General features: G+C 42.8%; 1 protein-coding gene across 2 annotated transcripts in view; it reads left to right on the top strand.

Moving 5' to 3' along the window:
- The first annotated feature begins 18,267 nt into the window (after positions 1–18,267).
- ARHGEF7 (Rho guanine nucleotide exchange factor 7) overlaps positions 18,268–26,178 on the top strand; it is a 117,755-nt gene continuing 109,844 nt past the window's right edge. Inside the window, exon 1 of one of the 2 annotated variants that reach the window (XM_032100545.1) lies at positions 18,268–18,572. In XM_032100545.1, the coding sequence (XP_031956436.1) occupies positions 18,408–18,572 (165 nt within the window). In that variant the 5' untranslated portion in view covers positions 18,268–18,407. The remainder of the gene's footprint in view (positions 18,573–26,178) is intronic. The other variant, XM_032100546.1, reaches the window with a different exon arrangement.

The following is a 26,178-nucleotide window of genomic DNA, read 5'->3' as shown; positions in this document are numbered from 1 at the left end:
CTAACGTGGGCTGTTTTGTGATTCCATTATTGTTTAAAAATCTGTTTTCTTTTAAATGAAAGTAAACTTTTTAGCCTTAAATATTGGAGTGTCTTGAAATGTTAAAAATAATGTGAGAAGAGCCTTGGAGGGCAAATAAAAAGAGCTGAGAATGAATTGTTGTAAAGCAAATCTAAAACTTTTTGCAAGCCAACCCTCTTTATGTTTGAGGAATCAGTTCAGAATTTGTAAAGGCATAGAGTGTTCAATATTGTGAAGTGTCTCTTTGGTGCAGTTTGTATTAATGCTTATTGAGAGGATAACTCAACTGGCACCCCAAGTGGCTTGCTAAGTTACCCCCTAAATTCTAGAGTTTATATTCCTTGACACCAGAAGAAATTTTTCTTCCTTTCTTCAGAAATGCTTATGTGTTTCCAGGCTTTCCGCTGTCAGTTTAATTATTTCCACCTCTATCATATTTCTTATATTCTGCTATATTACTAATTATGTAATCCTATTTAATTTTAAAAATATTTTTCAAATGTTTAGATTTTTTAAAAAATTACATTTCTCTATTCTGAGTTACTACCTTCATGAATGCATCTCAGCTTTCATTGGAAATAAAGTATCTACACATTTCAGTTTCTGAGGAAATGCTTGAAAATATGACTGGAGCACACTCTAGAGGCTCAAAATTTCAATGGCAGATAAATTACCCCGAATTTATTCGTATATCTGATCTCATGATTTTGAAATCAATCTCATTATTTTTTTAAGCTTTTTTTTTCATTTCTAATGAAGATTTGAAGCAAGATTTGTGAATACTATGGATTTCTTCATCTCCCATTCCTCCAGAGAAATATCTTTCATTACTCTTAATCTGCTGACAGGGAGCTGGGTTTTCTCTGTTCTGCTAAGTCTTATATCTAGGTCAAAGATGGATGACATTCTGCCAGTTTATAGAGGCGCTGATATTATTTCTTTAGTGTTTTGCAAACTAGGAAAATTTGTCTTGGTAGGTTTTATAAAAGAATTGTGTCCTGAAAAGGACAAATGCTGCACTTTATAGATTTGTTTGGAGGACCAAGATACAGGCATACATAAACTAAAAAATTCTGAACAGGTCTGTGGATGTAATAAGGTTGTATAGGATTTATTATGCCACTTGAAAAGGGTCTCTACCCTACAGGGGGAACTTTATGTTCTCTGCTATTTTACATCATGTTACATGACTGAAAAGCTTGCATGAAGATTAGGAAGAGCAAGATTGCTAAAAGTCCTGATTTTTATGTTGCTTCAAATAATTCAAGTTTGACCATGTGCCTATGCATCTTCCCAGATATTTTTTTATCTGTATAATATGAAGCTCTTGAAGTGTAGCAAAAGGATTAGTGCATTTTTTGGACTGCGACACTTTAGGATCGTATTTATTAACAGGTTCATGTTACTCTCTTGAAGGATGGTGCTACATGTCCAGTTGAGTGACCTGGACAGCTGAATGCTGTCGCTATATCTGAGCAGCAATTTGTGAAGTCATTCGTGATGCTTCTAAACTGTTAAATAGGCAGCTATCAACACTGTCAAATTTTTGCTATTATTTTCAGCTATTTGTTTAACATACATGCTGCCTGCTTGGATTGTGTTGATCATATACTATTTTATGCTGACACCCTAGAGCCTCAATGATGAATCAAACTCAGACATCCCTGTTGTGGAGCCCACATGCAGTAATCACAAGACCTTTCTTTTTTTAAACTGCAGTTGCTGTCTCTGTTCCCGCTTCTCTGGCTGGTCATTGCTTCATTACACAGAAATATGTCCTCCAGTCCTCTGACCTACATTGGCTATGCTGTTTTTTGAAGAATTTGTGGCAGATTGAAGATTTGTAGCAGCCCTCCTGGGTACAGGTTCCAGGGATGTACAGCCTGTCTGCAGAGGAGCTGGCCTGGAATGGAGCCACTTGGCACACTCTTGCTATGAAGACTCTGCAAGTGCTCGAGACCTGGGGATGTGGTCAGGGCAGCTGAGGGGTGCTGATTCAGCAGGTCCATGCTGGAGCACAGATTCCCAGTTTGTAACCTGTGAGCTAACATTTATGTTTGGAACAGGTGGCTGGGGGTTATTTTCTCTAGTTGGTAGAGAGCCTTTACACTTTGGAAATTGTCTGAATGACTGTTCAGGCCTGTGGACTGCCGTGATGGTACTTACCAATCCCTGTCAGAAGTCAGCACAGCTGGAAGGACAGGGGTAAACTGGACAATGCATCTGAACAAATCTTTTTCCTAAAAGGTATTGACCACTACATAAATGTAAAATTTTTGATTCAAAATTGTCCTTGGGTTCTGGCTTATATGTTGACAAAGCCAAAGTATTTTCATCTGAAAACTCAAGGAAAATTTTAAAAGCTTCTAGTATTTTTTGTTAAACAGGAGATTTCAAGGCAAATTTGTACATGGTCAATGTCACGCTTTTCCATCAGAAGATAGGTCTACCAATCTTACTGGATAGTTTTCAAAAGCAGACCAAATAACAAGTTTTTCTGTGAACCAAAACATCCAATTTCTTTTTAAAAAGAAATCTTAAATATTTTTTAAAAGTGTCCAAGGCATTCATTGGCATTTGAGCCTTTTTAGCATTCTGTATCCCTTAAAATCCTGAGTTTGTCTGAACTTTGGTTACAGAAATGGTTTTGGCAGTACAAACTATTGATTTCTATGTGCGTGTGCAGTGAAATTCCTCTGGTCAAAAAAGCTTATGTTTCAACAGTAACTACCAGTAATGACAAAAGTAAAAGAGGAAAAAACCCACAGAGGATAAGTAAAGTGTATGCAAAGGAGGGAGAGAACACCAAGAAAGAGAGTAAGAAATAATGTACCTTGCGACTGGAGTTAGAGGAGGAATGATTGTTGGGGTTTGATCCTCAGTCATGGAATTTGAACTTGAGCCTTCTTTTCAGTTATTGATTTTGGTGCCTAACACTGATGCTGGGTAAGACATCTAAGATAGTTTATATATACCATAAATACCATGCTACTTTCCAATGAAATAAAAGTAATTCATAGCTCTACATAAGACAGGATATTCTTAAGGAAGACATCATCCATACATGTTCTTTCAGTGAGTTTGCTATGACTCTATGGCTTTCATATTTTCAGAAATTGTTCCTGATTGTGCAAATGCAAATAAAGGCATGGATTACTTTCTTCTTGTACTACTTTGTGTGATTTTTAGTACTGCTATATATATATATAGCGAAAGGCTAGGGAAAAGTCAATGTGGAACAGACTTGTTTCTTATCTGGAACTTTAAAATAATATTTATTCGTATACCACAGGCAGTAAGTCTTGAGAAAGATTATTCTTTTTACCAATCTTATTTTAACAATTACAAAATTAGCAGCTTTATTTGATTGCTAGTTATGCTTGGATATTTTTTAAGATCTTCATATAAATGGGTTTTCTTTAATTACTATTTATTTACTACAGGTTAGCCTTCAAATACACTTATTTTTAACTGCTTGCAAAAATGCCTTTGTCCACTGCTAAAATACAGGAGAATTACGCTACAACAGGATTAAGAGAATCATGCAGTGACTGTATTGTTTTGAGCTACTGTTGCACACATGTACGTGTAAAATCAGCGTGGACGAAAATCATACTGCCTGAAAAAAATTTCTATCTATTGAGCAGTCTGAACCCCACAGCTGGGGAGAGCCTTTCACTGCCAGAACGTGACAGGAAGGAGAAGCCGCTTCTGGCAGAGACACATGATGAAATTAATTCCCATTCATTGAGCTCATCTTACTGGTAAGGGGAGGCACTGTGAGAGTAACTATTAAGAGACTCTGCAAAGAACATCAAGGAGCTCAGCACACTATGCTTTTCAGCTTTTGTGATTTTATTAGACATCTGGATGAGGTAACCTCTTGAAATAGCTGAGAGGAAGAAAAAGGAAAGAAGATGCTGGTTGCCTAACATCATCCTGCCAGAGAAATCCTATAGACTCTTGCTAACACCAAGAGGTTCATTTTGAGCTGCTGTTTTCTTTATCATGAAGGATATGTTAAAAATTTGGGATTTGTTTCGTTTTGTTTTGTTTTCTTTCCTTGCATATTCTTGAAGAGTAGATCAGAGACATTCTCGTGAGTGCAGCTTCTTGTCCTGGGAAATCATATGCAACCACCATAAATGTTTCAGTCTTTCTGGTCTTTGGTGACCAAAGAGAAATCCTGTTTTATGCCTGCATTTTAAGACCAGAAGTGAGAATGATGATTATTTAGCCTGACATTCTCCACAACACTGGTCACATCTCAAGTCAGAGTCATGGAGGTTCTGTTTGAGAAGGGATGCTGTCTCATCTGCTTATTCAATACTGAGTAATAAAATGCCTTGAGCTTATTCCTATATGTTTTTTTTTTTAATGTCAAGGTGATTACTATGAATTGCCATAAGTGAATACTATCACAGAGAAAGACTGGCTATTTTTCTCTAAAATTCATTGATTACTGATCTTTAATTTATAGCTGTAATTCTAGTTCAGATTGTATTTTAGATTGTAATTTAGATTTAGGGGATTTTTTGTGGGTTTTTTAATCTTTCGATATATAGAAGTTTCTGTATGAAATCATTGGGTTTGAAAGGACATCAAAGTTCATCTAGTACATCTTTCTGTTGGCAGGCAGGAACATGTGTAGATATATCCCTTCTGACAGATACTGGTCTAGTGTATTTTTAAAAGGTTGCTAAGAATTATAAGGTTATGGCACCTGTCCAGAAAAGCTGTAAGGACATTTCCCCATGTCCAATCTAAATTTGCCTTGCTGCAGTTCTTCTTCACTGCATGCACCACAGACATGAAAAACACATTATTTCCATATGGTTTGCAATAGCCCTTCTATGTATCTGAATGTATGTTCCATTTTTTGCATAGGTCATATATTTTGTGTACTGTGCTGTTGTTCCTGCCTTGCATTCTCACTTTCCCCTTGCTATTATCAGTAGCTTCATTAGCACATGTATCTATTGTTATTCTTACTGTTCTTTCATTTTTCCCTCAAGTACTAGGAGTCAGAATCTTCACAGTGACTAACTTTGTACTGGAACATCAAAACTTGCTTTTATATTTTATCTAAATTATTTTATTCACTGGTAAAGGCACAAGATTTCTAAGGTCAGTACAACAAAAAATTTTTGCTAAGCCATTGGAATTTAAATGTTTTATTTTGGTATTTTTTAAAGACTGATTTCCATTTTCAACTCTCCAGAATGAAAAGCAAGTAAGTACAGGTATCCCTTGCATTTGCCTCTGTTTTCAGGGTGTCAGACTGGATGATTTCATGCAGCTGCCATTCCTTCTGTGGAAACAGCTTTGTGCAGCAGGGCTATGTATCTTGCCCCTCAGAAAACTTGAACTTTGAGTTAGCTAAATGGCTTGTGCTACAAGCTGGTGAAGAGTCTGAGTATTCTGATCCTAGAAGACAGCTCTTGTTGTGCAATAGTACTTGTCTTCCATGCCCAGCTTCCCACCATGAGATGTCTGTGCTCCCTTCAAGACGGACCTGGATCATTTCACCTCACGTAATCCTGGAGGAGCATCATGGAATAACTTAGGTCAGGAGGAACCCCTGGAGGTCTCTAGTCCAGCCTCTAGTCCAGCCAGGCTTATAAAGGACTTTTTCTGGTTGGGTTTTGAGTAAATACAAGCATCTGGTCTGGTCTCCTCTACATGAGATAACACAGAGCCAGCTGTTTCGCAGGTGGAGCAAGCTCAGTTTTCCCAGCCTCTCCTTTTGGATGGTGTGCTTCAGTCCCTGGACCATCTTTGTGGCCCTGTGCTGGATTGGGTCCAGACTGTCAGCAAGTCTCCAGTACTGGGGTGCCCAGAACAGGAGGTATTCCTCCAGAGTAGGCCCTCAAGTGTGAATAATGACCTTACAAGCAAGAGAGGAAAAATACACTTCTCTTGGCCAACTGGCTACTCTCTGAGTGCTCAAGGCAATAGGGGGTTGATGTAGCTGAGATAAAATTTTTGTAGGGATTTAAAAGTTTTATTTTTTTCCCTTTTGCTTCAGGCTGCTTATATGAGTTTTCTTCAAAACAATATTTTTGCTTAGTCCCCATGTGTGTAGCTTGTATTTAGAGTTCAGCATCAATTAGAATGCCTCTCTCAAATGAAGTCTTTTCCACTTCTTCTTGCTACCAGTGCCCACACTTCCTGTGTCTTTAAAAAGATCATGGTACCTAATGACCAGGTGGGACATAGATCCATTTGTAGGCTTGCACTGTCCAAAGCCTTTAAAGGAAAAGCTGTCTGCACATCTCATTTGCTTCTAGAATAAGTTTCAATATTATTAACTGAACATTCAGATTATTTGCAGGATTCCTGCTGTTAGTGTATTTATACCTCCCTGCCTGAGCAGAAAGCTGAGGCTTAATTGCACTGTGGTCAGCAAACACCCTTATTTTGTGAGCTCAACTGGCTGTTATGGAGGGGCAGTTCCCATTTCATCTGAGCACATCCTGTGCAAGTGAGATAACTCAATCATGAACATATGTTACAGGAAGTACAGTTGTAGCACATTGGGTTTTTTAAATTTATTCTTAGACTTATGACTAAAGGGCAGTGTCAAAGTTCGTGGTCTAAGAGTGAGTATTTCATGACAGTCATCTTATTTTTAGGTCTCTTAACTTGAGACAGGATTTCTCTTGGCTTGAATGGTAATCAAAAATATATACAGCTGTAATTTGCAGTAAACAATTAAATACCTTTGTGGAAGCTAAATTTGCTTATGTGAGATTTTTGTGTTTACAAACGTACTGAAAGAACAATATTTGACTACAAAAAGTGGAAGTCTTTCAAAATTTGTTTGCTTAGTTTTTATTTTCATTTTGGAAGAGGAAACTAAATTATATCCAGCTTTGTAGTCCTGCAGGCATGATGTGCCATTGTTTCTCATTTCATTAGGTTATTTGGCGGTAAATTATATATATGTATATTTCAGATAACCTATACTGTTTAATAAACACATCCCTAAAATGTGCTTTGAAATAAAGCAAACTATCTGTCTTGTGCTTTGCAAATTAAAAGGTACAAACCAAGTCTTAAATAAAAGTGTCTTGGGCTCAGATTTTGATCTCTTTATATTATGGAACAGTATCTGCTCCTCAAACAGTCCTACTGTGTCTCTTTGAGAGGCAAAGCCCATCTCCACGTGAATAAGACTATCCCAACCTTGTCGCACAATATTTAATTATGTTTCATTACCAGTACAGAATATCTGCTCTTACAGTTGTTTAGGCAAAGATCTCAATGTGTTTATCAGGGACTGAATAAAAACTGTGGGATCACTTTGAGGCTGCTATTGTTTAAGTCAAATACATTATGCCTGTTTTTATGTAATGTTTAATTAAGTATATGTGATGTTGAACTACTTGATTCATAATTCTCTCCAGTTGGAGTCTTCAAAGGCTTATACCTTTCCTTTGAATCATTTTATATACTAGCTGAAAGAGCATAGATAAAGACCTCAAGTAGTTGCAGAACTCATCACTTTATTACTTTCACTTCTTATTTTTTACGTATGCAAAATCTTTAGCTACGGTCCAAACACAATGTTGCATTTATTAATTAAAAATTCGTTGCAACTTCTGCATAAAGACCAACCTTTATTTACATCAATATTCAAAATGCAGAGAAATTCAGAACTATTTTCTCTGGACAGGAATTATTTCTTCATGCATTACAAACAGTAGGAGAGAGTAAGGAAGGAAAATCCCTATAAAGGTCCTGTCACAGTTCTCTCCATTGCCTTTTAATTTTGCAAAAATGAAACTTGGTATTCAACATAATGAGCTATGAAGCTTGGGGAATGTACAGTCTTCCTGTATCAGTGTTTCTCTCATTCTTGTGCAGTTCTTCTGCACTGCAGGATAGTGCAATGGTGTTTGGTGATGTATGATCAGTCTTCTGTAGCAACCAAGAAGCATCCTTCCTGGAAGGATGTTAAGTGCAGATTCAGAGGGGAGTGTCCTCACTGGAGATGGCAAACAGTCCAGTTCCTCTTTTCAGGCAATAGCAGCAGTGAATGGTGTCTCTAACTTCTCATTTGCCGTTTCAGAACATTGTGAATGGCAGGAAACAGCAATGCTTGCCTTTTCCTTGGAAATGTTTCATATACATATGAAACTTTTGTTTGAAAGACTATTTTTATGTTCTTTTGAGCAAAAATAGTACAGTTGTACAGACACGATGGTAGCCAGTGGTGTTTTTCTCCCGGCTGGTTCACAAAACAATCCAAGCTTGAAGTTAGCTTGTGAACGGCTTTCTTGTCAGGAGCAAAATGTTGAAACTGGCGCAGTGGGGGGAGCCCATTTGTGCAAGACCTGCTTTCTGGTGCCTCAGCCTCATCTGTGCCATATCAGTTGAGTTGTCTGAGCTTGAAATCAAAGGTGGAATAGAGCTGGTGAAAGTGTGTCTCCCATGCCTTCTGCTCATTTCATACAGGTTCATATGTTCAACTCCTCAGCCTGGAAAACTGCACCCAGGAAAATTACTTTTAAAATATTATTCAGCTAGAAATTTTATAGAATGGTGTATTCTTATCCACAGAAGTTCCCACAGATGAAATTCGTCTGCTGTGGTGAGGTTATTTGAATAAACGATAATACGAGATTTTATACTTCGTGTTGAGAACAGTATTTTTCCTTTGTTTCATACTGAAATTTAGGGTAGAAAAAAAGCCAGAAGTAGGCTTTGAATTTTTTTGTTACTTCTTCCTCATGTAAAACCCTTACTTTGTGCAAATTTGCTTGAGAATGAACTTTGGTGTTTTGACTTCTGTGTTAGTTAATTAAATAATCCTATTTTCAAGAAGGACTTGACCAGTAGACACAAATGTTTATGATGTAATGTAGTGGTGTAAAACTAATCATTACTGGTCCAGACAGCCTTGTGAGTTTGGGTAGAACAGAATGGTGAGAAAACAATGCAGGTTTGAATTGTGAGAACTACACTCTATTTCAGGCACTTTTTTTTTACCCCGACACCAACATTTTTTTTAGGCTTTATCTCATTTCCTAATATATATTTGGAAGGTTAAATAGGTGGATCAAGTTATTTTGGTGGTGCTATTTCTTCCCAGTGGCATTAAGCTGTGACATTCAAGCCACAGTAGCACAGCAAAGCAGCATTTGAGCATCTCTGTGTACATTACTAATGTCAGACATCAAAGCGGAAGACTCACATTTAGGTCTGATCCCACCCATATTATTAAATTTTAAGATTATGTCGATACTGTTGTGAGTTAAACATCAAATATAAATTGGTTACAAAACATTTCTTAATGTTAAACTACCTCAGATTGCCTCAATTGGTGCAATTAGACAGTGAATGTAATTTACATGTTGAGCAGTAGAAAAATTCTTCCTTGGACTAACAAGGATACATTAAACAATCTCTCCAGCAAATTTCCTTCCCTTAACATCCTTTGCTTCTTAAGTTATTGTTTAATACACTTCCTAATCCTAAATTAGTGCAGGTAGTACTGATTTAGTACTATTTGGCATTGATGCGGTGATTGCACATTTTCTTCTGACTGACGTACATGATAAGGAGATTTTCATTTCTGAACTGAACAATTATAGACTTGTTTTTCTGTTGAACTGAATATGCAAATAATTATGAGGAAAACAGGCAATGCTCCCAGGCAAGCCTCTGGTTTCCAAGTCCAGTCCAATTAGTAAAGAAGGAAGCTTTTTTACAAATCTTTTATCATGGTCTGTTTCACTGATCAGGTAGAGATTCTTAACAGAGATGGGACTGAACACCCTTCAGGTTGAAAGACAACTAGGTATAGAGTCAATCCATTATATCGATTACTGATTAATCTAATACAGGTTTATAAATGTCATCACATCAAGACATCACATGTAACAAGCTGAAAATACAGAGATCTGCAGTGCTTTGAAGGTGCCCTAGAAAATTCAAGGTAAACACTGAAAAACTTACTTTGTTTAATTAAAATTTTTTTTTTCCTTACCTGCTCAATGTTGTTCCTTTCTGTAGCTGTATCCAATAAGCAGATGGAACATGCCTTCTGAAAATTGGCTGAATGGCTCCAGAGCTGTCCTCAAAACAGGCTTTACATGAATATAGATACTCTCCATTGGGAGCAGAAGAAACATGGACAATGAAAAAGGAGACAAAAATTTCAGGCACTATTCACCCCAGGGTTCTTTCAATGTTTCATAGTCCAGTTTCTGTGTTTAAAAGCAGGAATACCCCATTACTTGGTTGGAAACATAAGATTTAACACAAGGCCATCAAGTAAAGAGAGCCTGACGCTCTCCTTATAAGGGACATTTTTATATGGGGTAGTAACTTCAGTGGGATTACACCTAGAATCCTAGAATCATGAAATCATTAAGGTTGGAAAAGACCTTCAAGATCATCAAGTCCAACCTTGGATTGAATACCACCATGCCCACTAAACCATATTGTGAAGTGCCATGACTAGTTCTTTGAACACTTCAGGGATGGTGACTCTACCACTTCCCTGGGTAGCCTGTTCCAATTCAAATAGGAAAGATTGCAAGGAGAATATGGCATGGGAGAATATGGCCTATGAGGGCAGACCCTACAGAGAGTTTGTTTGCTAAATGACGGTGTCACCTGATCTTGAGAACTCTGGGAAATTCAGCACGTCAGTGACACTTATTTTTCCTTTCTAATCAGCTCTGGTGTAACTGTATGTGCACCTTGGCTTTTATAACATTGTAGATCTGTAGGATTCAAGGTCTCTGGAACACTTTGTTTGGTAAGATGCTTGTCAAGTGACTACTAATTTATCAAAGCATACTTATTAGTTTTATTTAGCCATAATTAAGAGCACTGAGAGTTATAATCATTGCCAACAGGACTGTAAAAGCCAAGGAAAAATATACAAGATTAGTGTCCTTAAATACTGGGAGCCTAAAGAGAAAATGGTAGAGAGTTGAGCCAAATAATCATAATCCGTATTTGTTGGGTGGCTGTAGTTTTAATCTGCAAAAAAGAAAGTAGCCAGAGGAACCCAGAGATTCTGGGGCAAAGCACAAGATTTCAGCTGTTTTCATCTCTGTATATTCTGTCTGAGCCGCTTCCACAACTGGCCCTCCACCCTCCTCTTGGTACCTGGTGACAGAACCCCTATGTAGGGAGGTGAGGCTCCCATAAGCTGGGTAAGCTTTCATCAGGGCTTATTATTTGGTTTCTTTCAAAAGGAGCACTAGAAGACCATCTTACTTCTGACTGAGAGTGTCACAAATAAATCTGAAGTGAACTGGTGATGATACAAAGGCCTATAACCTAAATTAATATAATATAATATAATATAATATAATATAATATATAAATATGGGCTGTAAGAGTGCAGATGCTAACTGTAAGGCAAATGGTGACATTTATTGACTGTAACAATTATTGATGGATCATTAGAATGCTTCTAGTGCCTTGGCCCTTCAGTACCTACTGCATAGGAAGCAGCCACAGTCAACAAATAGTACTGTAGGACTAAAAACAACAGCTCCATCAGCTCACGTCGTCTCTTGCAAAAGCAGTCCAGAGAGCTCTTGAAAGCCTGATGGAGCCATAGATGTTCTGCTGAGCCCTGCTGCGTGCCAGGCTGGGGCTCTGGCCAGGTGCCAAGGGAGCAGGTTCCCAAATCCCTCCCCTGAGCATGCCCTGCTGTCAGTGACAGCGAGTGCAACCCCCACACCCAAAAAAGCGCGAGGGTGACCCAGCAGATGGTGACACTTGCTGTGCTACAGGGAAACAGCAATTTCCCCGGTGAATGGGGACTAATCCAGTTTTACAGTTTTATCAAATGTATCCAGTATGTTGACCACTTATACAACTGTGAATAAGAATCCTCTTGCAAACCTCATCAGGTAACCAATCCCATCAGAATCAGTTCTCTTTCTCTTTACCTGAGCAAAGTGTGGAAATCTTGTCATAAATACACTGATGGAAAAGCTGTATATTTTGATGCTCCGGCTCAATGCGTTGACCAAGAGCTTCTATCACCTGTGTTCTCTTCCTCTCTCTCATTCCCTGTGCTGCCCTTCCATCCTCCCACATTTCAAAAATGTCTTCAAAACTGTCTGCTTATTGCCAAGGATTTCGGAGTAAAGTGGAGGACAGGCAGTGGAGTAGCAGGATGCTACTTCACTCTGGTAATCGCTGTGTGTTTAAAAACAAAAGAGGCATAGATCTGTAGCAAACTTTTATAGGATTGAAAAATTTTAATACAAAAGAGCTCTACAAAATACATCCAAGGGTCACCATGTGTATCTTCCAACTCTGTGAGCCTATATCTCAGAGAAGAGGATTTTCTTCCATTAACCTAGTTTACTAAGTGTATTTTCCAAGCAGCAATGAACGAGTGTCATTAGCATTCACTCGGAGTGAGAGAATGGCTTTGACTGTGGTTCTGCTTATTTGACTTCTCTCACTAAACCTTATCCATCATGATGAATGCTTGGCCCATTTTGATTCTGGTAGGCGTAATGCAAAGTCTGCTGGGGAACGGAGCCTGAGCCGTGTCCAGTCCCTGCTGCTGCAGTCAAACCATAGAATCACTTTAACCCGCACATTATACACCCCTCTGAAAACAGCTATTTGCCCCCCTCTTTCTTATCATCATTGAAAATTTTTGTGGCTAGAAGAATAAAATATATTTTTCTGATTTCCAGCATAAATTTATTCAGGACCTGTTTATATTCATTTGCTCCTGTGCTAGCATTGTCCTGGAGCTTAAATAGCTGCATGCCTATCTGTGATATTTACCCACTGGTGTATTTATAGACAGCCCTCCTGTACCCTTTCTCAGGCTTTGTTTCACCAGGGCAAACAAGCCGAGTTCCCATAAGATCACTGTCAGTCTTCTAACAACTCTGTTGCTGTGTGATTTCGTTTTTCCAGAGAACAAGTGTCCAAGTTTCTGTGCTATGCTCCAAACCAGTTTCTACTGATGACTTGGTAACACTCTTTCTTACCTTCACTCTGCCCAAAATTCTTCATCAGATACAATTTAGAATCAAATTTGCCTCTTTTATGGATGGTCATGTCAGTCCCCTGTGATCAGAGCTGTGCAAATTGTTGAGCTCGCTGTTTAAAAATGTCATAGATTCATCAACTTTAAGGGAATTGTGACAGCTTCCACCAGCTGGGGATCTGCATCTGATATTTCAGCCTGCAGGACACTGCTTTCTCTGCGTCTGGCCTGAAATGGTGGAGTTCACTGCCAACTCCCCTCCCCCAAGTCCTTCCACAGGGGAACCACTGATTTGCTTCTGTCCAGCCTGCAATGTTAAAAAAGCACTTACTCCAACTCATGCTAACAAAATACGGGGCAAAAGTTGGAAAATACTGTTCATTCATTATGCATTTGTTAAAAACATTTGAGAATCTCAGCTCCTTTTTTTGTTTGTTTAAATTCAAAACATTTTCATTCATTTTATTAATTTTGATTTCTCGCTGGTCAATTCTTGTCCTTCATTTCTTTCTCAGTCCTCATTAAATGTGAATAAAACTTTTGAAATGGCAATTAAAATTGTTTTCTTCCTGTGGAGAGAGCTTAAGTGTGACTGCGCTGCTGCCTATTGTCCTGCTTCATTTCTTCCTTTCTCAGGTCTATCCTTCATCTTCCATCATCTGTGATTTAGACTAAGCCCTTCGTGGCAAGGACCTTCATTTTATATTCATCTCTGCCGAAAGCAGAGACACTTACTGGTTTCTGAAAGTATAAAGAATGTAGTGAATCAATGCTATTATCCTGAACTGCACTTAGAAAGGCAGCTCTTGAATTGATGCTCTTGGGAGCACAGAAGCAGAGCTACATTTTCGGCTACTGCAGACTTGCCAGAGGACTCTCTGTATATTTCCACCTAAAGATCATAGCCAGGGTAAAAGCTATAAAAGCACGAGTGACTGTGATAAAGCTTGTAACACAGGATTGTCTTAGTTGCCTTGCCAAATCGAGCAAATGCTAACAAAAATTTTGGCTGCTAGGATTAAGATAGTCGAGGACTTGGCAGCAGCCTGGACTCTGAGCTCAATCAGAGCATGGTGTCAATAGGCTGCATTGATTTAAAGTAAAGACATGGTGACAGTATTTCTGCTTTTGAGTAGACCCTAAAGGCACTTGCACAGGAGGGAGTAGAGCAAATGCACTAGAGGCTTGAGAGATTTGAGATCTGTGATAAGGGGAAATAAATGAGGGACTTGATTTCTGGGGCATCTCTCTCCCAGCTAAAAGCTCTAATGATGCTAAGCATCCCTGTTTCCCCACAAATTCCACAACGGGTGCATGCAGCCTCCATGAAAGAAAGAGGTTCAAAAGCACCTTCTTGCTTTGCTTTTTTTACCTCTTTGGGGATGGCCTGGACATTGGTGTATTCAACACACTGCATACTGTGATCCCTGTTTGAGAGGCCCAAGTCTGCCTGGGCACCCATCATGCTGCCCTGAAGCTGAGCACTGCAGCCCTGAGCATCATGCTGCTGTCACCCTTGGTTGAACACCTGCTCTGAGAGTCCCGGATTTGTGTTTCTGCATCAGCACTTTAGCTGGTCTCTGTATGGTATTCATTTATTTATGCTTGATTGACAGGCCTCTCAGGACCAAAAACTTTGCATCTGCCCATTAAAATACTTAGCAATTTGCAAGATAATGAAATAATTTGCTCTCTGCTGTGGTTTTTTTTTTTTTTTTTTTGATTCATTGACACTTGTGCCAGCACCATGCAGCTCATTGATCTGCCTTCCCGAATTCACCAACACAATCTTTGGTGTATTGGTTTTAACACCTTCAGCTGACAGGTAGTCAATCAACAGCAGAGAGAGCTGGTCATACTGAACGTGTGATAGCTTCTTTCAGGAACTGTGAAAGACTAGCTCCTCTACAAGCCTCAAGATACTTTTGAAAGGTAGGTTTAACTAGACATGGAAATACATCTCTTAGTTTAACACAGAAGTGTGCTTTGTTGGGGTGAAGCTTTTGCTACAGAGAGATGTAAACCTCCCTAGGCTAACACTACAGAGATAATTATGTATAGCATGGGAACCCCAGCACAGCAATTGATCCATTATGACCCCTATATAGCTAATTGCAGACCGTCAAGGCAATTTCTGTTCAAGCTGGACTGATAATTAATTAGTCACCTCCACATTGAAATCCTGACCTTGGTTTGGCACGGGGAAAACAGAAAGTTGTGTATCTGGCCAAAGGATCTCTTTGCTGCCCGGGAGCAGGTATTAACAGCTCAAAATGGAAAATGGCAAATGAAAGTCCAAAATGAAAGAGCAGCTTTCTTTACCTTTACTCCTTCCTTCCTCTCCTGCTCTCCCTCCTCCAAAACCAACTGCTCAGGATAAAAGACTAAATAAAACCCACAGAAATATAATTGTCTTTTGGAGACTTAGTTAATTCATAGTGCAGAATAGAGGAAGTATCTCTACTGGTAACTTTTTGGTCAAATTGAAAACTGGCAATTTATTCCTGCTGTTTTGTTTTTCAACCACTCACTAATCCACGGCAGAAATTTACCTTCTACTTCATGTCTACCTGGTTTCCTTAGTAACTTCTCATAAGAATATGACAAAAGCTTGGAAAAGACCAAATAAATTGTCAACTGCTTAATCTTTATTTATAGAAAATGATATGCTGTTAAATCTACTAGATCTCTGCCAAAACTGCCTGATGTATTTCATAGAATATTGCTTTCTTTCTTGTTCAAAAGAGGTCCAGATATTATTAAACTGAACCCCTTCCTCCCTGCCCCAAAATATAAGAATCTTTTTGCTTGTGTGAAGAGATTTGAGGCCTGGAAGCTACCTGAACCTACATACATTCTTCATATCTATCCTTTGTTTATGAGAGTCAGTACCAAAATTACTTTTTCAGCTTTGCACAAATTCAAAATGTTTTGCAGAAAAACGTGGTTAAAATCATCCCTCTCAGATGCCTTCAGAAAGAATTTAGATTATTTAAATACAATCAAAATGGATGCTTGAATAAAGATGTCATGAATTTATGATTTAGAAGCAGCAGTCAAAGTCAGGACATACGAGAATCAGAACATCTTTAACTGTGAAACAAAGAAGAAGAAGGAGTGCAGATTTGCAGTAATTATGTGTTTCATTGTTTGTGTAACCTCAAAACTCCCACCATGGCATGGGTTCCACTCATGGGATGGTGTAGATGCAAAGTATTTGTCTGTCCTACAAGTTTGCAGTATAAATGGACAGTACTGGGGCACACAGGAGGAAAGAACAAAACAAAGAGTGCAAAGAGTTCAGGTGCTTTGCAGTAAATACCTTGTAGGGGAAAGTCTGACAAGAAAGGAAGCTAGAAAGGGAGTGGCATGCTCCTAAATCTTTTGGGCACTTCCATTTATTTCCTTTAAAGATCTGGAAATGGTTTCCTGACCTGTGTCAAGCTTCTTTCAAAAGTCTCCAGGCAATCCATCCACATGATTTTCCAATGGCAAAGTATTGCCATGCTTGTGTTCTTCATAGCTAGCTGATTATTGGATAGGAAGCTGTTGCTCAAAATAAATATGGAAGGGTGTACAGTTAAGTGCAGAAGAAAGGTGAGGAGATAGGTGATGGATGTCAGTCGGTGATAACCCAGATATTGCTTATAATGAAACCATTTATGCTTTGTTAAGATCATATTCTGCATTGTAATGTGTTGTTACTTCCATTGCCTTTGGATGGGTTTTCCCACACCATGTCATGCATCATGGTCCCTATGGTAATCAGCCATGCACTTTTCACCTTGTTCATGTACTCTTCACATCTCTCACATAAAAAGCTTCATAAACTCATGCTCATTGTTTTCTACCATGGGCCAGTGCCAGGGATGGCCCCTATGGCTGCTTACCTTGCTTGGGGAACTACTGGGGTACCCCTGCTGGGGATGCCGAGGCAACGAATGCCTGCTGACCAGTGCTGTGTGCACTGTGCCCACAGCAATGTTTATCCCATCCTGCTTGAGTCCGGGTGGGCATTAATACTGGCAGAGGCCAGTCTGCTGCTCTCACCTCGACCAAACAAGGAGCAAAAGGAAAGACAAATTTTGGAGGAGGTATTGACCTAAAGTGCCAGAATTTAAGAAAATCTGCACCTATTATGGGTCAGAAGGAGATTGAATGTTGAAATTAGATTATCTTGTCTCAAATCGAAATGCACCTCTGTCTTTCTGTGCTGGCCTGTGGTTTGGAAGGAGATTCTGGGTCAGAAAAACCTAACAGAGGTACTGCTCAGGGACTGTGATGGTGCCAGATGCAGTACACCAGGCTGGAAACAAAACAGGAGAGGTGAGTTTGGGTTGGCATTATCCCCTCTACTTCTGCCTTGAAGGCATTTTGCCCCTCGAGGGGGTCAGGTGGGGCTAGAGGGGAAGAGGCGAGAGCAGGGGCTGTGGTGGTATCGCCTCTCCAGGCGCGTGTGCTGCATCAGGGAGGCTGATGGCATCAGGGAGGGACCCTGGGAACTCGCGCCAGCCAGCTCCTAACAAAAAAATACTGATTGCTCATAGTGTCCTGTCCAAACAAAGCCTTGAGGAATGGGTTTTGTCAGAATAAAAGGCACAGGAAGGCTCTGTTTCAGGTTAGCCTTCACAGTCCTTCCGAGTATTTACGTTGGCTTGCCAGGCGGTGCCGCAGACCGTCGGCGTGGAAGCTGGCGGGAGGCGCTCCGGGGATGGAGCATCCCGGCAGGCGCACGGCGGGGATGGCGCGCAGCGGGGCGAGCCCGCGACCCGGCCTCTGGGCCGAGGCTCCCGAAGGGCTTTCCTTGCGCAAGGGAACGACGGGCAAAGGCAGAGATCGCGTTAATGCGGCCGGTCGGGCCGGAACCCGCTGCTGGTGCTCCGAGAGCTAGATGGTCCGACACCAGCCTGCCCGAGCCTGGAGCCCAAGGCTTGTGGGGGGTCGTTCCCTGCGCGACGGCGCCGTCCGAGGAGGAAATGAGGGGCCGGGGCATCCCGCAACTTTTCCTCGCTGCCGGCGGTGCCCGCGGCTGCCGCTCCCGCCCCGCTGCGCGCCCGCGGAGGCTCCGGGCGCCCGCTGGGGGGCGCCCGCCGGCCGGCCCTCGGTGCGCGCAGCGGGCGCGGAGCGGTGCGCGGGTCTCCGCGGGCGCGCGGCCCCCGCCCGCCGCCGCTGCCAGTGATGTCATGGGGCGGCGGCGGCGGCGGCGGCGGCGGCGGGGGGGCGGGGAGGAGGCGGCACTGCAGCTGCATGTGTCTGTAGCGGCGGGGCCGGGGCGTCGTCATCTGCATTCACATGGGGGCGGCGCCGCCGGCCTCCGCCTGAAGCCCCCGCCGGGGGAGACACAAAACCCACGCGAAGCGCGGGGCGCCGCGACCCCCGCCCCGCCGCCGCCATCGCCATGAATTCGGCGGAGCAGACCGTTACGTGGCTGATCGCCCTGGGCGTGCTGGAGTCGCCCAAAAAGACCATCTCCGACCCAGAGGGCTTCCTTCAGTCCTCCCTGAAGGACGGCGTGGTGCTCTGCCGCCTGCTCGACCGCCTGCTCCCGGGCACCATAGACAAAGTAAGTGCGCGGCGCCCCTCGCCCCGCCGCCCTTTGTGCGGCCGGGCCCGCCGCCCCCAGCCCCGCCTGCGCCGCACCCCGTGCCGGAGGGGGGACCCCCGGCCCCGGGGAGGGCGGAGCGGGGATCGGTCCCCGTCGGGGGGCCGGGGAAGAGCGAGGAGCGGCAGCCGGGCTGGAAGGGCTTCCCCCCTGAGGGGCCACTGTTCCGCAAGTGTTTTGCAAACGCTCCGCTCCCCAAAGCGGAGTCCTGACTGTGCACGGGAGATGCATTAATTTTGGGAGGTGGGCTATGGACCCTTTCTTGCGTGCCACGAGCCGGCTGCAAACTTATCTACGCAACTGCTGGAATAGCCGGTGCCTCACCTCGCTTGGGAGGTGATTCAGCTCATCCCTTCCAGCCTCTGAGGGACATTTTAGCGTTTGATGCTTAGTTTTCTTGAAGGCTGTTTTAGCTTTATTTGGGTCCTTTACTGTTCGGTAGCCTGTGGAAAAAATCTCATCCCTTTTTTTTTGGGCTGAAAAAGCGTTACAGCTCTAGTCTGTGTTGTGTTTGAAGAAAATGTACTCTGTCAGGTAACTTTTGTGTGTTCTGTGTGCGTACGTAATTCCCGTTGTAGCTCAGCTAGAGGGAGAGGGGTTTGGTTGTGCCTCAAAACTTGGGACAATACCGTTTTCCCACCTGACGTTCAGTATCGTAGTGCACATAGAGATCCATATACTGACAAAAAACTTTCCTTGCGAGCCAGCCCAAGGTGGTGAAGAGAAGATTGATGAAGGTCATCTGCTATGCTGATGGGATAACTCCTTGCTTGAAAATAACAGCGTATTTTTCACTTTTTGCAGTTGGCAGAGCACTCCGCTCATTGGAGCGTGCTGACAGTGGGCTTTTGTTACCTTTTGTGGCTCTGTTTCAAGTTGTCCGCAGACCTGCAAAGTTGAAACCAGTGCCTTGAGCTCGGCAGGACACTGGGCTGGGCTGTCCCCCTTCGGTTCTTCAGTTTGCCACCCACTGGGGTTGTTACTGTTTTGTGTTGTACTGTAGCATGGAGGTCGTGGCTCTGGACTGGAGTCCCATTCTGCAGATGTAGCATATCATTCCTGCCTCCCAAATTCGCAGGTACGTTAGGAGGTGGCACCGGGGTACAGAAACCCCACGGAAGCCCACAGTGCTATGGGTGGGCATGGAAGTGATGAGAGCGGGCACATTGTGTGGGTGGCTGTGTGAGCGTGGGTAACTCAGGGACCACCATGGTGGCCAGTGGGGCTAGTGGGGACAGCTGAAACCACTGCCGCTGCTGCTGCCAGCTTTCCCTGCCACCATTTCCCCCAAAGTTGGCTGGTTGAGCAACAGAGCTGAAGAGGGTGTCCCTGCTCCCAAGATGCTGTGGCTTTGTGGAGGTGGTACATGAGGTGCAAACTGTTGTCCAGTGCTCTGGGATGTGAACTGGGGCTCCAGAGCAGGTAAATGTCTTCTGCCATCTGGGGTGACACATGTGATGTGGGGCTGGGGGCAGGTGGGGATCCTCCACCTGACTATCCACTGGCTCTGACAGGCTCTGCCCATGCCTGCTTGTCCCCAGGCTCTTTTGCCTGGTGGCACCAAGCCCAAGGAGGGTTTTGGCAGCCTGTCCCACAGTGCTACTCCAGGCATACTCCCTGAGCACCTCTTGGACTTTGGGTTCTGAGCTTTAGGGCAGAAAAGGTCTTTCCCCTTTGTGTAGATGTCAAGCCTAGTAAAATGGGGTCCTGCACTCAATCTGGGAAAGAGGCTCTACTGAACAACAAAATAAACGAAAAAGCATAACAGAAACAAGTGTTAAAGGAGTTTCCCAACTACATGTGCTTTTCTGTTACAGTATAATTGTGGACAGCTTGGTTAATGAATGAAAGGCTCTCTTTTCATCTCAGAGGAGCAAACACCTCTCATGTTTGGGCAGGGGTCCCTTCACAGCACCCATATGCAGAGGAGGGCTTGCAGAGGTGCCCAGCTCCCCACAGCCCACCCCGACCCCAGCCCGGCGTGCAAAGAGCTGTAGTGGGACTTATTGTGGACCTCGTGGTGCAGCAGCTCGGGGTTTGCAGCGGGTGGTGTGCAGGCTGGGATGGCAGCCAGGGCGGGAGGAACGCTGGCGCCTCACAGCCTCCCACCTCCCCGAGCTCACCCCGCGCTGAGCAGGCTGCTGGGACAGGCGGCCGCTCTGGATGTCCCTGCTGACCCGCTGTGTCTCCTCTGGCTTTGACTCGGTTTTGAGTCTGGGGAGAAGTAGCCCTTTTAAATATTTTTTAAGGGGATATTTGGTTTTGTGAGGGTAACTGTACTTATTTCGATGGGCCATTCACAACGCACTTTCTAATTCATAGATGTGTCTAAGAGACTCACAAACTCATTTTTCCGTCTAACTTTGTAAATATTCTTTTTCTGTAGACTCAGAATTTATATCCCATACCTCTTTCATGTTCTCGTCTATGTTACATCTGAGCTGTTTCTGTGTTACTTTATTCTTTTTCTTTGTTTGTTAGTAAAAAGATTTAAAATGTACATCCCTTCCTGTGCCATGGTATTTCTTCCAAGTATTTTTTGCTACTTCTGTTTGTTATGTTACTTTTTTTATACTGAGTGCATTTAAAATATGAGCCTTTCTATTCCTTATTTGCCCTGAAAGTCTCCAGTTAAAACTGGACATTTTTGAAGTCTAAAAGAGATGAGGTTTGTCCCACGGATGTAGACTGATTCAGTTCTTAAAATCATTTGAGATCATAACTTTCTATAAATATCTGACATTAGCAGACACTTTGAGGACTCACAGAGCTCATTTTTTTTCTGTAAATACAAAATAGTAACTAAAACTAAAGAGAACATTTAAAAATACAAATTATAAATATGAAGGCATGTTTATCAGTTTGGGGTGCTTTTAGGGATGTTTTCTAGAAAATGCTATAAATGTATTTCTTTCTTTCAAAAACAGATTAGAAAGAGGATTCAATACGTGCAGGAATGTAGTAATACATTTTTTGGCATTTTGTGCTTTTTAAAGCCTCTGGGTACCCTGAGAGTAATTAGCAGAATAAAATAAAATGAAGATTGTGTGACCATAAAAGGAATCAAGCACTTGAAGGTCAAAGAACAGAATTTTCGTAAGTCGATAAAACAAATTAGTGGGTTTCAAAGCTGTAGTATAGTCTTCCTTTAGGTTGCTGTGTATTTGTATACCAGCATTGCACAGAACAACCTACAGAGCTTCTTGCTAGGAAGTTTTGGCTGAACTTGTTTACATTACAATCATCTTCTATCTTGAACAACAGGAAAGGACAGATATTAAATTCACTGGATTTCCAGAAGTCGGAATGAAAATACCTTGGAAAGTAATATTGTTACAGACTGTTTCTTATTTTTGGGCTCCCATTTAATATAATAATCATTCCTTTGCATTTTGAAAGAGACCATGACAGGGTAAAACAAAATAGTTGGGTTAGGCAGTGTGATGGTACTGATGAATAACCTTGTCCTGAACACAGGAAATGAATAAAAATGAGGGCAATTATTAAAAAAAAAAACAACACAAAATCAACAAAACCAACAACAGCTTCCCCCACCCTGTCCAAACCCAGCCACGTCTTAGTTTTTTAAAGCACGGAGATCTGTGCTGAAACACCCTGGTTAGTTGATTTGCTCCAAAAGATAGGGAATTGCTGAATTTAAGTAATTTGAATAAAAACCCATAACTTCAAGTTACAGGATTTCCACCTTGTGTGGTAAAACTGAATTACTTTGATGGCAGGGAAAGGATCCCCGTGGAAGCATTGCAGTGCAGTTGTCTGCCACTTAGATGTTTTTCCTCGCAGAGATCATTTTCCAAACAGATTCCTCCATCGCAGACCAGTTTGACCCACTTTCAACGCTGTAAACAGAGATCAGAATTGGAGCGGGAATTTTTCTTGTCATATGAGGCTTCGCGCTCCATTAAGTTTCGTTTGTACTTTTATTTTTGGTCAGCTGTGCGACAGAAAGCGTCGTTTTGAGGACAGCTTTGTTCTGTTTGGGGAAAATAGGGAAGATGCATCGGGGAATGTGATGCAGCAGCCATTTGACACCCTGTGGTGCCCCCCCTCCCGTCAGGGGCTCCTGGAAGGCATGAGGGCAGCTGGTTCGGTGCTTTGAAGCCAGGGGATGTGGAGGGTGCTGGGTGTGCGGCTGGGTCTCGCACACCCTGGCCCCCCTCCGTCGAATGGACCATCCCCAGCCGTTGCACTGAGCATAGGATTGAACAACCCAGGAGCTGCTCTGCTGCGTGTGGGAGGCTGATCCAAAACACTGCCGCTTCCTCTTGCTGCTCCCGCATCGCTGAGGTGGGAGACGGACAGCATGGGGCTGGCCCCGGGAAAACAGATGCAGCTCTCTCTCTTGCTGGATTAGACTTGGTGCATGGCTGAAAGAAAACGTCATTCCTTTTCCCTGTGGAGGATTGGGTACTGGCATTGACATTAATTTGGTTATTAATTGGGGTAGTACCAGGACTGATGGCAGCAAAGATTAGGATCTTTGTACAAATACCTCATAGATCTGTATGATTCTCTTTTTAATGATTGAGGTCTTTGGCTAAATGAGGGGTTCTGAATTGTAATTTAGAAATAAATTAACTCTTTGCGATTCACAAGGCAAATGAATTGTTGTGTATGAGCACAAGCACTGAGAGTCAGAGTATCCAAAAGCAGGGTTTGGGCTGCCACGTGTGGCAGCCATGTCACCAGCCATGAGCGTGTGTGCCTATGGCTCGGGTAAAGGGAGGTTTATGCTCACTTATCTCAGATTTCACGTGTAAATATTGGGGCTAAATACACTTCTCTCTTGTTGTGACAAGGTGTGACCTGAAAATGGTATTTCATGTGTTATAAAGGAAGAAGAAGGGAAAGGTGTTTCGGAGCCAGAGTTAATAACAAGTGATGATTTTCATAGCCCAGTATCTTTGCAGAGGGTGCAACACTGGCTGTGAGCTGAATGTGGAGCCCAGACAGAGCTTGAGAACATCCTATCAGCAGTGCAGACATTACTCCTAAGGTAGAAATTTCCAGGTGCTAGTTGGCACCGAGCAACTTACATTTTGGAAGTTCTTCTGGCAGGATGTTCTCACCCTGAAGCCTTGGTGAGGCTGTTGGGGTCTGCCTGGCTGACCCCAAAAGCTGTCCTGCCTTCGCTCACTGAAATCTATTGGGAAAGTATTGTGGTTGCTCCTATTGCAGCAGCAGCAGCAGGTCATCACAGGACTAGACCTGGGAGGCAGGAAGCAAAATCTGCATTTTAATGTGCATGTACTCTCTTCCCTCAGCAATAGTCTTCCCAAGAAGATTATTGTGCTTCTGGCAGGAATAATCTGTGCTGGACAGCTGTGCCTGCGGTGGCTGCACGCTTGGGGAACGCTGGTGTGCGTATGAATGCTGTTGCTCCAGGGTGGAAGCACTGCAAGGACGAGCTGAGAACCTGGGGAAAAGTTATCCCAAAGTCATTAGAGTGCCTTTTTCCTGGATTCATGCTGTTCTCATCAGTGTTACTGTGAGCTTCATAGGACTGTTTGGTCCTGTTACAGACTTGTCATTTACCATATGACCCCTACTGCCTTGTGAGAGCAGGGATGCACGAATGCTTTGAAGGAAAACAGCCTTGCTTTTTCTGTCTATGTACTGGCTCTGTATTTCTGGTGACTGGGATATTATCCAGAGAAATATACTCTGCTGTGCTCATTGAGGAAGCAGAGGACTTGTATCTGTGTGTGCTGCCTTTTTCCTTGAAAACTGGATCCTGCATAAAGGTCTAGACTGAGTTAAATAAGGGCATGCCAGATCCTAAGAAGAGAGGGAAATTAAGGAAACTGTTGGTAGTTAAATTGTTTTTTTTTGAGAAAACACAGAAAAATAATGTAGTTCTGCTGGTCTTACTCTCATTAATGTCTTTTCCACAGTTTTTATATACATTCTTGCTATGCCTTTACATAATATGGACAACAGAAAAAGTGATTCTTTAGCCCTCAGGTACCCTACTGCTACCCTCCAAATGCTGTGTCTGTGTGGAGAAAAGGAAGAACTGTGGGGATGCGACCAGCACGCTCCCCTCTGGTTACGCTGCATGCTAGTGGCTGACAGCACCACATTGTTCAGCTGGAAAAGTTTAAGACTGTAATTCCAGCCTTAGAAAACTGGAAGTCTGGCTTTAAATTTGAAGTTTGCAAACTAGCTATGTATGTAAGTGTATTTATATATACACACACACATATATATTTTTATATATTATATATAATATGCATATATATTATTACAATCTGGCTATGAATCACTGAGGGAAATTCAATAAACATCTTCCTTAAATAACAATTTTAATTAGTTGTTACCCAGTGGCTGTAATTTGAAGAGATGGAACCTTAAGAGATTTCAAGCGTGACGGGGCTTGCAAAAGTACTGTGAGCTGGCAGCATGGAAGCAGTGTCTTGCACCTTGGCTGGCTGAGCTTTACTCCCTGATCCTCAACCAGTGTGACAGTCCTGCTCTCTCCCTCACTTTGCTGCCTAGAACAATGCCATTTTCTCTCCATATCTCTCAGTATGATGTGGTTACTGCCATTACCTGTCACCAGAGTCATAGAATCATAGAATGGTTTGGGTTGGAAGGGACCTTAAAGATCATCTAGTTCCAACACCCATGCCATGGGAGGGGACACCTTTCACTAGACCAGGTTGCTCAAAACCCCATCCAGCCTGGCCTTGAACACTTCCAGGGATGAGGCATCCATGACTTATCTGGGCAACCTGTTCCAGTGCCTCATCACTCCCATCGTGGTGGGGAGTTGAGCAGGGGTGGCCAGCTTCATCTGCAAGAAGTTTCAGTCGTGCCGCTCCTCATCATGGGTCACTGAGACCCTGTGGGCAGAGGCCCCTGTCCCTTCTTGGCCAATGAAACACTGCTTGGGTCTAAGTGCATTTAATACAGGTCTCCATTTTCCTGCTCTGCAGTGAGTGCTATTGGATGATGTTGGCAGCTTGCCCAGAAGAGAATCCATCCCTTCTGTAGGGCTTTGGTAGTCCTATGGAATATTTTCATGGGGTGGGGGGAGGGGGAAAACAGTAAAAATCATGTACCCCCCACTGGTGCAGCTGTGCTGTTGGAGAAGTGCTTTTGTTGGCTTCGTTAATGTTGCTGGGGGAAGTGGTACGTTAGACTGGCAGAGGAATTCCCTCTCTGGCATATGTTACATCCACACTGAGGAGCGATGCCAGCATATCTAGCAGCAGAGCTCTCCCAGTGTAAACAAACCCTGAGTGATTGGACTCCTGAAGCCTGAGCTTGCGCTGCATCAAAACAGCAATATTCCACAGGAAACACTGCAGGGTTTACGTGAGAAGGGGTGCAAAATCCCTCCCCATCAGCCTTCCTTCACAGGGGAATCTCTTTGGTTCAGCTCCTGCCAAGCCCACACCTGGAGCTGCACTTTGTCAGGCTTTTTTCACGCACTGACTTCAGGGAAATACACATCTTCCTGTGGATGCCTGATGATGGCACCCCTGGAGCTCTGCAGCCTGAGGCCAATGATGCTGCTTGGGGTTGGGGTCAGTTGCATGCT

Source organism: Corvus moneduloides, chromosome 2 (genome assembly GCF_009650955.1).
Source record: "Corvus moneduloides isolate bCorMon1 chromosome 2, bCorMon1.pri, whole genome shotgun sequence".
Lineage (NCBI taxonomy): Eukaryota > Metazoa > Chordata > Aves > Passeriformes > Corvidae > Corvus > Corvus moneduloides.
Note: the sequence above shows the minus strand (reverse complement) of the source record. Positions and strands in the feature narration are given on the sequence as shown.